Source organism: Chiloscyllium plagiosum, chromosome 9 (assembly GCF_004010195.1).
Source record: "Chiloscyllium plagiosum isolate BGI_BamShark_2017 chromosome 9, ASM401019v2, whole genome shotgun sequence".
Taxonomy (NCBI): Eukaryota; Metazoa; Chordata; class Chondrichthyes; order Orectolobiformes; family Hemiscylliidae; genus Chiloscyllium; species Chiloscyllium plagiosum.
This window is the reverse complement of record NC_057718.1, coordinates 25,312,136-25,328,804: the sequence shown is the minus strand read 5'-3', so window position 1 is coordinate 25,328,804 and position 16,669 is coordinate 25,312,136. Positions and strand designations below refer to the sequence as shown.

General features: G+C 39.6%; 1 protein-coding gene across 1 annotated transcript in view; it reads right to left on the bottom strand.

Moving 5' to 3' along the window:
- The window catches only part of LOC122553173 (WD repeat-containing protein 64-like), a 132,701-nt gene that overhangs the window by 38,327 nt on the left and 77,705 nt on the right, over positions 1 to 16,669 (bottom strand). Inside the window, exons 14-17 of the mRNA XM_043696759.1 lie at positions 13,741 to 13,910; positions 10,281 to 10,408; positions 8,760 to 8,897; positions 4,055 to 4,118 (exon numbers count right to left, since the gene is read on the bottom strand). Coding sequence (XP_043552694.1) covers positions 4,055 to 4,118; positions 8,760 to 8,897; positions 10,281 to 10,408; positions 13,741 to 13,910 — 500 coding nt within the window. The remainder of the gene's footprint in view (positions 1 to 4,054; positions 4,119 to 8,759; positions 8,898 to 10,280; positions 10,409 to 13,740; positions 13,911 to 16,669) is intronic.

The following is a 16,669-nucleotide window of genomic DNA, read 5'->3' as shown; positions in this document are numbered from 1 at the left end:
CATCTTCCATGATTATCCCAAATTTCCTCCCTGTTTAGTTTAGGGCCTGGGAATAATCCATCAACTGTTTTTGTGCAAAGCTTAAGTGAAGTCTTATTCATAACAGCATGGTGTGCTTTCATTTCATGACATAGAAGCTAGTATTGAGTGCATGGACAGGATCCAAGAATAGCCATTAAACTGATAACAAGATGAATGGCACCTACATTCCATGATTGGATTAGGGAACTATGGCCTTTTACGATAAAAAAGCAAAGAATTCAAAGAGATTTAGAGTCATAGAGTCATAGAGATGTACAGCATGGAAACAGACCCTTCGGTCCAACCTGTCCATGCCGACCAGATATCCAAACCCAGTCTAGTCCCACTTGCCAGCACCCAGCCCAAATCCCTCCAAACCCTTCCTATTCATACACCCATACAAATGCCTCTTAAATGTTGCAATTGTACCAGCCTCCACCACATCCTCTGGCAGCTCATTCCATACACGTACCATCCTCTGTGTGAAAAGGTTGCCCCTTAGTTCTCTTTTATATCTTTCCCCTCTCACCCTAAACCTATGCCCTCTAGTTCTGGACTCCCTGACCCCAGGGAAAAGATTGCCTATTTATCCTATCCATGCCCTTCATAATTTTGTAAACCCCTATAAGGTCACCCCTCAGCCTCCAACGCTCCAGGAAAAACAGCCCCAGCCTGTTCGGCCTCTCCCTGTAGCTCAGATCCTCCAACCCTGGCACTGTGACTTCACTTTCAAGGAGCTATGAACCTGCACTCCAAGGTCTCTTTGTTCAGCAGCACTCCCTAGGACCTTACCATTAAGTGTTTAAGTCCTGCTAAGATTTGCTTTCCCAAAATGCAGCACCTCATATTTATCTGAATTAAACTCCATCTGCCACTTCTCAGCCCTTGGCCCATCTGGTCAAGATCCTGTTGTAATCTGAGGTAACCCCCTTTGCTATCCACTACATCTCCAATCTTGGTGTCATCTGCAAATTTACTAACTGTACCACTTATTCTCGCATCCAAATCATTTATGTAAATGAAAAAATGCAGAGGACCCAGCACCGATCCTTGTGGTACTCCACTGGCCACAGGCCTCCAGTCTGAAAAACAACCCCCCACCACCACCCTCTGTCTTCTACCTTTGAGCCAGTTCTGTATCCAAATGGCCAGTTCTCCCTGTATTCCGTGAGATCTAACCTTGCTAATCAGTCTCCCATGGGGAACCTTGTCGAACGCCTTACTGAAGTCCATATAGATCACATCTACTGATCTGTCTTCATCAATCTTCTTTGTTACCTCTTCAAAAAACTCAATCAAGTTTGTGAGATATGATTTCCCAAGCCATGTTGACTATCCCTAATCAGTCGTTGCCTTTCCAGATACATGTACATCCTTTGCCTCAGGATTCCCTCCAACAACCGATGTCAGGCTCACTGGTTTATTGTTCCCTGGCTTGTGTTTATCGCCCTTCTTAAACAGTGGCACCATGTTAGCCAACCTCCAGTCTTCCGGCACCTCACCTGTGATTATTGACGATACAAATATCTCAGCAAGAGGCCCAGCAATTACTTCTCTAGCTTCCCACAGAGTTCTCGGGTACACCTGATCAGGTCCTGGGGATTTATCCACCTCTAATTGTTTCATGACATCCAGCACTTCCTCCTCTGTAATCTGGACATTTTGCAAGATGTCACCATCTATTTCCCTACAGTCTATATCTTCCATATCCTTTTCCACAGTAAATACTGATGCAAAATATTCATTTAGTATCTCCCCCATTTTCTGTGGCTCCACACAAAGGCCACCTTGCTCATCTTTGAGGGGCCCTATTCTCTCCCTAGTTACCCTTTTGCCCTTAATATATTTGTAAAAACCCTTTGGATTCTCCTTAATTCTATTTGCCAAAGCTATCTCATGTCCCCGTTTTGCCCTCCTGCAGCTGTCTCTTTACCTGCGAACATCTGCCTCCAATCAACTTTCGAAAGTTCTTGCCTAATACTGTCAAAATTGGCCTTTCTCCAATTTAGAATTTCAACCATTAGACCTGATCTATCCTTTTCCATCATTATTTGCAATTTAATAGAATTATGATCGCTGCCCCAAAATGCTCCCCCACTGACACCTCAGTCACCTGCCCTGCCTTATTTCCCAAGAGTAGGTCAAGTTTTGCATCTTCTCTAGTAGGTGCATCCACATACTGAATCAGAAAATTGTCTTGTATACACTTAAGAAATTGCTCTCCATCCAAACCTTTGATTGAAATCTTTAAAACAGTGACAGGATTCGATCATCATAATTATGTTTTATAGTCCAATAATGTTTTCAGAAAACATTGTTAAAAACCACTGCTTTTTGTCCAGAAGTTCTTGACAGCGAGTTTTGAGAAGATTTGTAGCTCAGGTTGAGGTGCTGGATGTAGGTTTGCTCGCTGAGCTGGAAGGTTCAATTTCTGACGTTTCATCACCATACTAGGTAACATCATCAATGACCCTTCAAATGAAGCACTGGTTATATAGCTCGCTTTCTATTTATGTGTTTTGGTTTACTTGGTTGGTGACGTCATTTCCTATTCTTTTTCTCAGGGAGTAGTAAATGGGATCCAATGTGTTTGTTGATAGAGTTCTAGTTGGAATGCCATGCTTCTAGGAATTCTCATGTATGTTTGGCTTGTCCTAGGATGGATATGTTGTCCCAGTCAAAGTGGTGTCCTTTGTCATCCATATGTAAGGATACTAGTGAGAGTGGATCATGTCCTTTTGTGGCTAGTTGATGTTCATGTATTCTGGTGGCTAGTTTTCTGCTTGTTTATCAATGAAGTGTTTGTTAAGTTCTTGCAAGGTATTTTGTAAATGACATTAGTTGTTTTTTGAATCTGAAGTGGTTGAATCTGACTGTATCTGCATGAGTAGCAGCAAACATGTCTTTGACAAACCTGTTTAGGGCAGCACAGTGGTTCAGTGGTTAGCACTGCTGCCTCACACAGCCAAGGACCCGGGTTCAATTCCAGGGGTAAATGTCTACGCGGAGTTTGCACTGTCTCCTTAGTCAGTGGGGCTTTTGTTCTGGATGTTCTGATTTCCTTTCGCAGTACAAAAATGCTGAAAATGTGTTGCTGGAAAAGCGCAGCAGGTCAGGCAGCATCCAAGGAACAGGAGAATCGATGTTTCGGGCATAAGCCCTTCTTCAGGAACCCGAAACGTCGATTCTCCTGTTCCTTGGATGCTGCCTGACCTGCTGCGCTTTTCCAGCAACACATTTTCAGCTCTGATCTCCAGCATCTGCAGTCCTCACTTTCTCCTCGAAGACAGTACAAAAATGCACAGGTTTAGTGGATTGGCCATGCTATGTTTCCCACAGTGTTTAGGAATGTGAGGGCTAGATGGATTAACCTTGGTAACTGTGGGAATATGGGGATAGTGGAGGAGACTGGGTCTGCATGGGATACTCTTTAGAGTGTTGATGCAGATACAATGGTTGAATGATCTCTTTCAGCAGTGTAGGAATTCTATGATTCTACAAGTCACTTTATTACACTACTGCCAGTTTATTATAGATGACAGAGAAACATGCACAAATATATAAAAACTGTCATGCAAGAGTTAAGAAAGTTCCTTGATGACTCATTCTGAGAATATAAATTTGAGATTGACCAAAATTCAAAATAGGCTTTGGAGGCTATATACAGTACATTTGATCCAATGTTCCCAAACATTTCTAACTTACAGACAGTTGTGAGGCACAAGTTCTTGAATAACATACTGCATTAGTCACTAACGAAAAAGACCACAGTGAGGAGGTAAGCTATCACTGGAATGCCAATAATTTAGAAAGAATATATCCTAATTGTTGCATAGGCATGCAGGGTAAGTGGTCATCTTGTTAAGAATGATTCAAAAGGTAAGCTGCCTAGACAAACAGAGATTCTGTTTTGAATTGTTCAGGAGAACACACCTCCCAGTACAGAGAGTGTGAAGTAAAGGATGGTGAAAGACCTCTTAAAACAACTTCTAGTATGCTGCAAAGTAACTGGGTAGCTAAAAGTGCTTTATACCTGCAGAACCAGAAGCCAGGAAATATCTGTCTCTCTTCCAAGTTCTGCCGTTTTGTTCGTGTACCTGTACACAAGAATTCACGCTATCCAACCACAGAAGCCATCACAGTTTCTGGATCCAACTCCAAGGTTCAAACACTTCACTTCAGAACACAATCTGAACTAATACCCTCTCATGGTATACCACAAAAAGTTATTGGACTTTCCATTTATAAGTATCCATTTGCTTTATTGGTACCTGTTTTAGTCCTGAGAGTAGTGTATATTTGTAGCGGATTGTTACTATTTGTAAACTTAGATTTGAAAGTAGAGGGATGATGAATTTTAGTTCTGTGAAGGTAACTTATTTTTTACAAAGGTCAGAAAGTCACTTACATTTGAACTCAAGACAGTTGATCCAAGAAAAAGTGTGACATAAGTTAAAAGACTCAATTAGCTTTCTGGGAGGTCAATTGCACAATGTTTACAATGCTGAGTTTTATGACCTACATCAAAACAAATGAGATGCCACTAGCTGTTTGAGATCAGGTGAAGAAGAGAAGTCATGAAAGCTGAAGGACAGTGTTTTGTTTGTGAAAATCTCCAAACTGAGTATTGTATAAAAGCCTCCAGACTGTGAGAACTGGCAAGAAATCCAGGCTGTCAAGACTGGAAAGAAGTCTCAGGCAATCAGAGCTGTAATGATGTGTTGAGGCCAACAGAGCTGGAAAGATGTCTCTTGGCCATCAGAACTAGAGAAGATAATATGACGAATAATTGTAAAATTAACAAAAGAGTGACTCTTCCCTGGGATTGAGTGACTGCAAAGAATGTTGCTGGGAAAAGGGTGGTAATGCCTTATATAGAACATAGCTTAATTGTTGCATTGATATTTTCCTGCTGTTTATGTTAAAATCTTTCTAAATTGTCATATATATAACCTTTGTGTAATAAACTTGAACTGGTTTACTAAAAGCATGTTTGCAGCCTTGTCTGAATATGTTCAGTGACAGATCATTATGCTAATCAAACTGCAAAACTAAAAGTTTATGGTTTATGAAATCAGATTTCATTCTAGAGTCTGACTTGTCCAATACTACCATCAACTGTGATTTTGAAAGAGTCAGGCTCTTGGCAAGAAGAGAATTTGTTAAATTTAATTAGGATCTTTTAACGAAATTAGTTTTTTGAGGACTGGACATACTAAAGAGTTAAGGTAGAGTTTAATTATACAGATTACTTTACTCTGTATGTACATACGACTCTGAAATTTCCAGTTGTTTGCCATTTCAATTAAATGACCATGCTCTCACGTTAACATTTCTCTCCTGGGTCTGCTACAACATTACAATGAAGCACAGTGCAATCTTGATAAACAATGCCTCATTTTCTGCTTAGAGATCTAGATAGTCAACAAATCTGCAAAGGGAGATTCCAACATCAAAATCTCATATAGTTCCATTGGATCTCAAAGCTACAATCATACAATCAATCATTTAACAGGCAAAAACAATATCATTGTAGATGCTATGTCAAGAGCAACTAAGAAACAAAATGAATGCCAAAATCACATGGACTTGGAGAGAAAAATATTTCTTATGGTAATCTTTGTACTTAATGTAAATATATTATTACAGTTAATCCACGTACAAAGCCAATGATTGAGGTAATGGCTAGAACTCTCAAAAGTAGCAAGATTGTGGAATGTTTGGACTTCTACATGCACTAAGCTTCAATCAATTTTGATTTTGCAAGGTATGTGTCAGAAAAGAACATCAATAGAGATAGTGCACAAGAGCAGAAGCTGAGGCAGGTACAAGGAGCACTAAACCAAATAGTCTGTGTACAATAAGTACCGTCAAGCTGCAATAAAGGACACATTGAACCAAAGAATGGTGAAAACATTTCACACTGTCAATCTCATGGAAAACATCGCACCATCCAAACTGTTTGTGAACTTCAAATTACCTGTGCTCAAAAAAACTAGTGACTATTCATTACTGTCCACGTAGAAAAGTACCAACATAAGCTTCCTGCACATTCTGATCATGACATGTACACAAATGGGAAGTTATAATAAAACATACAAATATAAACTTTAAGCATATCATCGTTCATCAATTCCATGTGCAGAATCAATAGCTATTGGGTGCAAAATACAATTAATGTACTTGCAGATGTTTGGACTGTAGACTCTGCTGGGCCAGTAATTGCAGGTGTACAGTACCAGTGTACTGTGATCTCACATTAGTCACAATCAATGGAGTCAGTTAAACATCGGAGAAACAACAGAAACTGCAGCAGACGATTTGCAGACCTGAACATGAAAGGACACCACCTTCTTCTGAATCGGTGAGTTGAAATCTCAGCTCTCTGCTGTGGGAAAACAAATTGAAGTTCAAAAGGAAAAGACTTCAAAATAATTTGATCTTGAAAACAGCATCTTTGAGATAATGAATTCTTTAGAGGTTACCTCTATACAGCTCTCGAAGATGAATGATGAGCTGAAGGATAAAGGAAGGAAATAAGATGAACCACAAGTTCTGTATTATCAATCCCATGAAAATATTAAAGATAAACCGAAAGAAGTGCGAATCAGAAACAAAAACAGAAGTTGCTGGAAAAGCTCAGCAGGTCTGGCAGCATCTGTGAAGGAAATCCGAGTTAATATTTTGGCTCCCCCTTCCTCAATGAAAGTATTAGTGGTTTAGTGGACGATACTGAGCAATTCAAATCTAAAACAGTTCAGGCCCAAAATGAGCAGGTACATCGACCTGAACTCAAAGTGATGCTCAAGAAAAACAACACATTTGTAAGAACAGCTGGAGATACACAGTGCACACAATAACACACTACAAATCATACTGAGTCATATGTTTCAGAAGCAAATGGTGGAAGAAGTCAAGCAAGTCATAGAGACAATCAAACTCCACTGAAGCAACTATAAAATGGAAAATATCCAGGCTTCAAAGAAATCAAAAGAGAAAATGATTGTGAGTGGCTGGATAGTTAATAAAGCAAGTTACAAAGGGGAAAAGTATACTGGAACAAAAGCAGGTGAAAACTTTGATAGAATTGGAAAAATCCAGACTGCAAAACCAAATGTTTCTAACTGAGCAGGAACTGCTTAAGGAACAAAACATGAATTGCCAAGAAGATTTGAACAACTCAGTTTAGCTTCAGAAATTAGATCAGTCAGTGGTAATCTGGCAGTAGTGCATCAAGTTAGTATAATTCTGGAATAGCAACTTCAGTACAAATAAGAAAATCATGTCAATACAAACAGGAACAACAGACACATCCTAGGACAGGCAAAACAGACAGACACGACAATTCTTAGAGGCAAAGCATTGTAACCAGAACTCCACCAATAAACACAATGACTTAGATCCCATGTACCTTCCCTTGAAAAGAAGAACCCGGAGATGACATCACCTACCTTCAGAAACCAGGACCTATCAATAGAGAGGCAGGACATACCACCAGCACTTCACCGCAGACTCTCACTGATAAATGTTACCTAGTCATGGTGACAAAATGTCTGAAAACAAATCTTTCAGCTCAGTGAGCTAACATACATACCTAACAACAGACAATGTCACTGATGCCAATAAGCAATCATTGGCACCTCCAAACTAAGTCAGAGCCACAAAATCTGGACCGTCAGTAAATTACCTATACTTCACAGAGACTCAACAGCTTATTGTAAGTAAATTAACTGTGTGTTGGAAAGCAGGAAGTTATTTTTTCTATATCTTTAAGGTGTGTATGTAGTGCTGGACTCTGCATAGTCAGTCTGTTGTGGGGTTGCAAGCTTCACACGTGGAAACCAGTTGGCTTGCTGTAATGCCTGATTCATAGCTTGCAATGTATGTTGCTATTTTAAATATACTAACCTATGATTTAGTTCCTGATGAAACGTTCATACTAGAACATTACAATTAACATGGCACAATGAGTACAATGGGATGAATGGCTTCCTTCTGCACTATAAAACTCTGTGAACAACAGGACAGCTAACTTTGACACTTGCCGAGAACACACAGGAATTTTATATGGGCTTTCAATTGGCTTGAGGTGAGCTTCTGGCTCTATCGATGAATAAATCCTGCATCTGTGAGTTGCCAGGCAATCAAATAATTGGCATTTAATATCCATGGTGGGAGCAGCCATCACTATCTTGGTCCCAATTTCACCCTCCTTCCCTGTTTCTGAGTGTCACCATGCCGTTGGTGACATACAAATCATCCTGTAACAACGAAGGCATTGATGTTACAGAATCAATGCATCTTTAGCAGTGCAAAATCTGTTCATAACATTTGGGTATAAACTATCATAATTAATGATCTCTGCTATATTTAATTAAAATATAGCAATTGAATATCTGGAAAAATCAGACTATGATACACTTTCCCATAGCTTCTTGTACTTTTTCAACAAATGCATATCATATAGTTTTTGCATGTTTTCACTGAAAAAGTAAATGACTTGTTAAAACAATTAAATTATAAGAAATAGAGGAGCAAAAAATGGATGTCATTTCATTCTTCTTGCACAGGAACTTAGAACATGGCATCAAAAGTTAAGGACAACAAAGGGTTGAATTTGTACAAAAGAAAGCAGATTGGCAATTAACTGAAAAAAATCTTTCATTTATGTACAAGCAATTTTCTGTGATACAAGCTAAAATTATTAAGAAGAGTTTTGAAGTAATTGGCATATTTACCCAGTAATTTCTATCTCATTAATTTGCAGTTTGAGGGGTACAAATTTGACTATTTTAACCATGGGTGACTTGACATCATGCATCAATTCCTGATCTTTAACTTCATCTCGTGTTTCTGTAATTCGATCTTCATTAAACCTAGAATTCAATGCAAATAAATATTGGTAATACCACATGTAATGAAATCTTTCTCACATTAGGAAATCGTGCCTCCCAAGTGTGCATGTTGAGGAATCATGTTTCTTTCTCTGATTTAAAATTCATAGAATCATTATAACACAGAAGGCCATTTGGCACATCATGGTTGTGCTGTCCCTCCTAAAGTCTAATTCATGTACTGCCATTCATCTGCCCTCTCCCCACATCCATACACATTCCTCCTTTTTAGATACTTGGAATATTTAGGAAGTGGAGAAAGATTTACAACACATGAGACCTCTCTGTCCATCATGTCTGAAAATCACCAGCCTAACTCTATTTCCAGTACTTGGCCCATGTCCCTCGAGGAAATGAGAATTCAGGAACATATGTAGTTGCCTACTAAATGAGTTAAAGTTTTGATTATCCTAAATAATTCACAAGAAGCCGACTACCGCCACCTGATTCCACAGGGAAATCTACGCACCCATTCTGAACTTGCCTTCTGCCACTTGCCTGATCTAAGACCATCCCTATTGCTACTCACTCATTACTTCACATCATATTTCGTCATGCAAATCTCAAAGTGCCTCAAACAAACTTACAAACTTTTGAATCAATTGGATATTAATACATTTATTTTATTTCAGCAGGATAAGATGTCCTACTGCAGTAAATGGATGATGAGGATAGATGCAAAATGGAGCTTCTTCTCAAAAAACACAGCATTCTGGAGAAATCAGTTATTTCTACTGGAACAGATCCTCCAATTTATCACACTACCTGTGAATGTCACTTGTTTTAAACAGTGTTCTGAAAATATTCACAGCTTTCAGCAATTCCTAGTTTCTTGTGCAGGTCCTTCCCTCAGCAGTGAAAATTGCTGGAAACTGCATCTGAATTCTACCTATTTGACAGGATCCCAATTTTAAATTAATCAGTGCCAAATATAAGTTATCATGTGAGTCGCTCAGGACCTGGGCAGAGTCAAGATAACAATAACTATCATGCAGCTGCAAATGGAACAGAAAGACTTGAAACAATCTTAACCTTTCCATGGACTGGGTGGAAACTGGTTGAAACCTGGCAAGAAATTTTCACAGGGAGTAAAACAGCCATGATGTGTTTACCTAACAGTCCAAGTTGGTTAACAATATATCCAGGTAGAAAGTATTTCCTTCTCCTACCCGATCACAGATTGATTGCTGTCCCATGCAAAATCTTATGTTGTTTATGCGACGTTAATATGTCCTCATGTCTTTGTCTTAAATTAGTGTCAACCTCCTCTTATAATTCATGAGAACTGACTAATCTCCAAAGTCTCATTTTTAAAAGATTTGGGTAAATCTTTGAATATTCAACAACTGAAGAAACTTTGCTTACACTTGCAAGAGGGATGCCATATCTAAATTCCATATCATGATTAAATTGAGCCATCCAACAGCTAGCAAATTTTCATCATTGATGTTTATTAAATCAATGCCACTTAGTGCTGTGTCGGTCAGTTCATTCTGCAATAATGCAAAACAAATGATTACAATTTGATGAACTGACATGCAGGCTAAACAACATATATAATTAATATGCAATAGCTAATAGATTTATTGCAAGGAATGAAAAATGGTAAGCAATGGAACAGTAGGAATGAAATTGGAATTCACTCTGCTCATTTCTTCAGCGCAAAATAGGAGAGTGACTTAAAAGTGTACATCACCTGTCAAATGTGCCTGCAACACACAAGGAACATGCTGATTGCCACAGTGGTTAGCATACTCCTTAGTTGTCCTGTGTATCAGCTGAAATGAATGTTACTGCCTATGCAAATAATGAACCTTCTATCACTGCTTTTGTGTAACAGAAGTTTCCCTTTATGTCTAACAATAGCATGTGTTGTGCTGGTTGCAATCAATGTCTTCAGGAACAATCAAGCCAGCGAAGTATTCACAGGTAATGAAAATGGGTGAATGGGGGAGTAAGGGGTAGTTGCTCACCACCAACAAGTAAAATATTACTGAACTTGGGACTAGAAAGAGGAGGTGCTCCTCTGCATTGCTCTATATTGAAATTATAGGCCGTTACCTATTTCTCCCTCCTACTTCTTTCCCTGACAAACCACAGGACCAGTGCAGCATCCAAAAATGGCCAACCTTCATCCTTGCTTGAACTGATGCACTGTCTTTGGAATGCAGCGAGCCTCTCCTGCCTGCTGGTCTTATTCACATGACAGGCCTATTTTATATGGTACATTGATTTCAGTGTAGGTGAGGAGGCAGTGATATCACTGCACTAATAATCCAGAACTCCAGGCCAAAATTCTGGGGGCATGGGTTCAAATCCCACCAGTCCAGATAGTGAAACATGAATTCAAGTTAAAAAAGAAAATCCTCTTGAATGTGGAGGTGGCCCATGGCAATCATGTACCCATTGTCAACACTAATGTCTTTTCGGGAACAAATTCTTCCAAGCTTACCTGGTCCGGCCTATATATGATTCAGGGCCAACAGCAATGTTGTTGAATCTTATCTGTCCCCTGAGCAATTAGAGATGATCAATAAATGCTGTGAATGAATATTTTTAAAAGTACTGATTTTGAATACCACTCCTGAAACATGACCAATTTCTACTCGTGCCTTAAAATTCTGTTTATAGCTGTAAAGGCTTGGAGTAAGAAGCTGAGACCTATAACATGTGGAGTTCTACTCTCAGAATGTTTTATAATTCTGTACAGATGATTCCTATCCAATATTACACATTAATTTGTCCCAAAATGCATATGACAATGCCACTAATGTATTTATATGATAAGATGACAAAACATCAAAAGTATTACAGTTACCTCCTTTCCAGCATGTAATTCTGCACTGAGAAATTGTAATTCCTTCCTCCTGGCTAAACTGCTTCTGTTATATATTGTAGTGATTATATCTGGAAATTCTGCTAGAATGGTTAGATTCGGTTCATCTGATGTATCCTTTGGGGAAATGAGACTGTTAGGAACTGAATGCATTGTATTAATGGTTCTCTGCTTGTTTATTTAATGAAGCTTCACGACAGTATGCCATTCTGAAGCTGAATTTGCTTGTAAGATGTGTAAATAAATCCAGTCCCAGCTATTAGAACTAAATGTTGCCATATTCTATCCAGATTCTAGTCACTCAGGAGTACAGGCGCCTGAGATACCTGAAGAAATTGCTGTTGTTGCAACTGGTTATTGCAGGAAGATGCATCTAGAACTAAACTTTCAACCAAGTACCCTGTATAGCCATTCCTCCCTATCCCCTGAAGGTTCTCTTCCTGAGAACCCCTGCAAATTATGAAATTCATGAGTGCACAGCTCATGAAAAATAAGTTGAAAATGGTTAAAAATATTGTGGATCCACAACTTTTGCCCACGGGTGTTGATTTTTGGTCTTATTTACTTTTTGGCGTGGATAGGCAAATTCATGATACATAATTTTGCAAATACAGAGGGTTTACTGTATGAAGAGTCATAGACTCCCTACAGCATGGAAGGAAGCCATTTGGCCTATCATGTTTGTGCTGACCCTCTGAAGAACATCCCATGAAACCCAGCCCCTTACCCTATCCCCATAACTCCACATTTACCATGACCAATCGACCTAACCAGCACATCTTTTGACAGTGGGATGAAACCAGATACCCAGTGGAAACCCACACAAACATGGGAGGAACGTGCAAACTTCACAAGACAGTCAACCAGGGCTGAAATCGAACCAGGGACCCTGACGCTGTGATGCTGACCACCATGCTACAATGACGCAGTGGGTTTATTTTCTTTTTACAGAAATGACTTATTTACACATGAGGCTGAATACTCTAATGCCCAGAGGTGAGTGTAAAACTACATTTCTTGGCAGTGTGCTGGTGCCTATTATCTACTCACCTCCACAAGTGTTTTCATGAAGGAGGGAGCTGTGGAATTTAATGGGTTTCAGTGGGATGTTTCCTGGGGCTTGTGTCAAGTCTCCAGACAGTCAAGCAGTGACTGGGTCAGTAGTAGTTGCAATGTGGGGTGGGTGTGCTTCATAAATATCTTTGGACTTTTTTTATGTATATCACACTTCTACTTTTTTGTTGAAAGCAATGATGGCCTTGTGTGAATATGTAACATGACTGATGTCCATGGTAACCACATTGTAAAGTAAATCTTATGACCTATGAAGCCAAGTTTCATTCCAGAATTACCATCAGGTGGGATCATAACATCAGTGTGTACTATCCATGACAGAAAAGGGAATTGGAGAGAGGATTTCTGTTGTCAATGTAGGAAGCACAATGTAGCCTGCTTTTATGCAGATCATTCAGATTAGATGCTTAGCATTGCAGGGAAAGCTTCACAACAAGTTTCCTCTCAAGGTCTGAGAGCTGTTCTCCAAGACCTCTCAAACAATTAAGAATGAAGCAGAGAATGGTCAAGCACTGAAAGCACTGTCAAAGGTGGCCCAGCTATTACACAGCCACCTGTAAAGTACAATTGAATTTACTTCCACTGTACTTTCAGATACTGTATACTGCTGAGCAAAAGACAATTCTCAACTCTCAGCTTGCAGCTTTATCAATTAGTTTACATGGTTTCCTCTGTTCCGTGGGCCTCCAGCCAGTGTAAACAGATTCTCCCATTCAACTCTATCAAATTTAGCATCAATTTGAACACTCTATTAAACTTTCCTTCACCTTCTCTGTACTAAAGAAAACAATTCGTCATTTTCTAATCTCTTTTGATATTTACATGTCAATTATTTTACATGTTGCATGTAACAGATCTTTATATCTTCATGTCATACAGGGAAGCTAAATAAATACTGTGGTAAATTCTAGAAACCTGAAGAATTTTGATCTTGTTTTTCCAACCAAAAGCAAGCACTATTTGCGGGTTGCCATAGTTCATAAAGTACAGCTGTGAAATGCGATGATCTTCTTCAGTGTTTTCTGTGGTCGGAGGAATGACTTTAACTTTCTCTCCCGTATAAAGCTCCCAAGTTATAATTGAGCCTGTGGTCAAAGGAGAATGGAAACAATAGGCATGTTGTATGAAGTGCAAAATGAATACAAACCATTTTACACTGAGACTTCCTGAGATCAAAACCAAAGAAACATTTATGTAGTGTTTCAATGAAGAAAAATGACATCACAGAGACAAATGCATGTGGGATGGTGGTTTGTTTTTATTGAGCAACAAGTGGTGAGGTTGACTTTAAAAAAGAAGGAACTGTATAAACAACAGCCACTAAGGTGGGCAGGCTGAATAATTTGCTGGAAATGGTGTCAAGAAAGTACATTTGGATGCCGTGCATCTAAAGAGCTCACGGACAGCCTGAAGGCAGAAGGGTATAAAAATAGAAAACAATACACGTTTATGGTTGGAGCAGATGGGAACTTTGGGGATGAGCAGCAGAAGCAACTGACATAATGCTCTCTAGGTTAAAAAAAATTCTAAGTTTCTCGTCTTTATTTTTGACATAAAGGTACACTAAAAAGAAACTCTACATATATTTCTGGTTTAAACTTTGAAATATTCCATCGCAGGTATATCTGTTTTCATAAAGAACATTGCTGTTCTTTAAGATGGATGTCACAGGACACCTGACTTGTAGAACTGCATGTCGGTCAAGCTTCTGGAAGCCCAAGGCTTGTATAAGAGTTATTATAATTGTTGGATGTACATATATTGAAAAGGAGAGGATGAAAAAAAGGGAGAGGAGTGTTATGTATTTGGTTGGGATTGTGTTGCCCCTTTAAGAGGCAAGTCAGGTGTGGAGACAGGAGCTAGGGGGAGAGTCTAGGACTAACTATGGAGTCCAAATAAAGTATTGCCTTTTCAAGTTTACGCTCCGTCTACCTCGTGTTCTATTTCTGGTTAAAATTGGCAACGAGGGTGGGGTTTCAGCCACAAACTGTGGGCAATGCTTTTTTTTTTACAGCAGGCACTTGTGCTGCTGACAGAGCACAGACTGCTAACCTCCATTTGTGGCCCATATACGGGAACACTGTCAATGGCTGTGGCATGCCTGCAGAGGTGGGCACTGGCTATGTCAACCCACTCACAAGATATCAGATACCAGCAGTCAAAGAAGCACAACAATGCAGATGCTTTGTCAATGTTACCACGACTGGGAAAAAGGACGTTCCCAACTGTACCCTGAAAATGATGCACTTTTCCCAGATAAAAACACAATTTGAGTGAGTTGGGGCCTGAATGTTTTTTTGGAATGACTTGGTCTGAAGCCTAGTGGTGGACTTAGTCTTGAGGGAAAGGACTTGTCATAGAAGCAGCCCAGAATTACTGACCTTAACTGTCCAGCAGGTGGGAGCTTTTCATATCGGATGTTTATTATGAAGAATGAGAGTTGTTATTCCTCCCCTGTTAATGGGAAATCTGTTGGAACAAGTGCACAAAGGGCAGCCCAGCGTGGTGCGAATGAACGAAATAGCCAGGAGCTACTTTTAGTGGTAAAAGGTGGATTCCCAGAGAGAGTAAAAATGGGATCATATGAGACTTACATTTTCAAAAGGTCCCATTGTCACCCCTTCACCTATGAGAATGGCCTCAATTAACATTGCAGCATATTCACATTGATTTCATAGGATCAGTAGGGGGACATATGTTACTTGTGGTCATGGATATCCATTCCAAGTGGCCCAAGGTGGTGGACATGAAGTCGGTAATAGGTACAATGATAGACTAACTATGAATTATTTGCCAGGTTCGCAAACCCCAAACAAGTCATGAGTGATAATCATCCAGTTGGTGGCACAAAAGCTCGAGGAATACCTGGAAAATCACAGAGTCCGACATGTGAGATAGGCTCTGTATCACCCTACGACAAACAGCCAGGCAGAGAGATTTACACAAACCTTGAAGCAGACCTTAAAGGCTTCAAAAGGGAAGTGGCTGCCAGGATGATGAATCAAAAAGTTCCTCAGCATATATAGGAACATGCCACAGCAATGACCCACTCTTTGCCAGCATCCTTAATGTTCAACTACCAGCTGAAAACCAAATTTGACTTACTTCAGCCAGAAGAGACCAGAGAGGTGGTAGAACAAAATCAAGAAGGATAAATGGTCAGATGGGTGGGAAACTCACGGTTGAGGGTATTGTGAAGAGGGAAATACAGCAACAAATTTGTGCAAGGTTCCACAAAAAGCAATGAAATTGTATAAAAATATGATATGGTCATCAATCATTGTTGGGTGAAGAATAGACATTAGCTAAGACAATGGAGGAACTCCCTGTTCTTTGAATAAAGCCATGGGATCTTTTGTCCTTAAAGATTAGGGAGTATGTTGGTTTATACCTCATCTGAAAGATGGCACATTTGAAAGGGCAGTACCTACTCAGCACCTCTTAGAAAGGTCAGTCAAGAGGAACAAGGAAGAGGATTTAAGGAAATAATTACTGGTGGCATAAAGTCACTGGCAACATCTTGTTCTTGATAGTTCTGGAACAATGAAGACTATTGATTAGAGCAGGGTAATGCCTAATCATTCTTTATGCAGTTCCCGAATACCTGCCCCGAAATAAAAACAGGCTTGGCAGCACCTGCGGGTGAAAGCAGAACTAATATTTCAAGTCTGGTGACTTCATCAGAACTGATAGCTGGGAAAATGTAATATTTATTTTTGCTGAAGATGAGATTGGGAGTTGAGGGGATGGGAGGAGGTGAGACAGAGACAGAGACAGAGACAGAAGGAGTGGGAAGACAAGGAGATTATTGAGAGTAGGCGAGGAAAGGAGAAAAGCTAAAAAA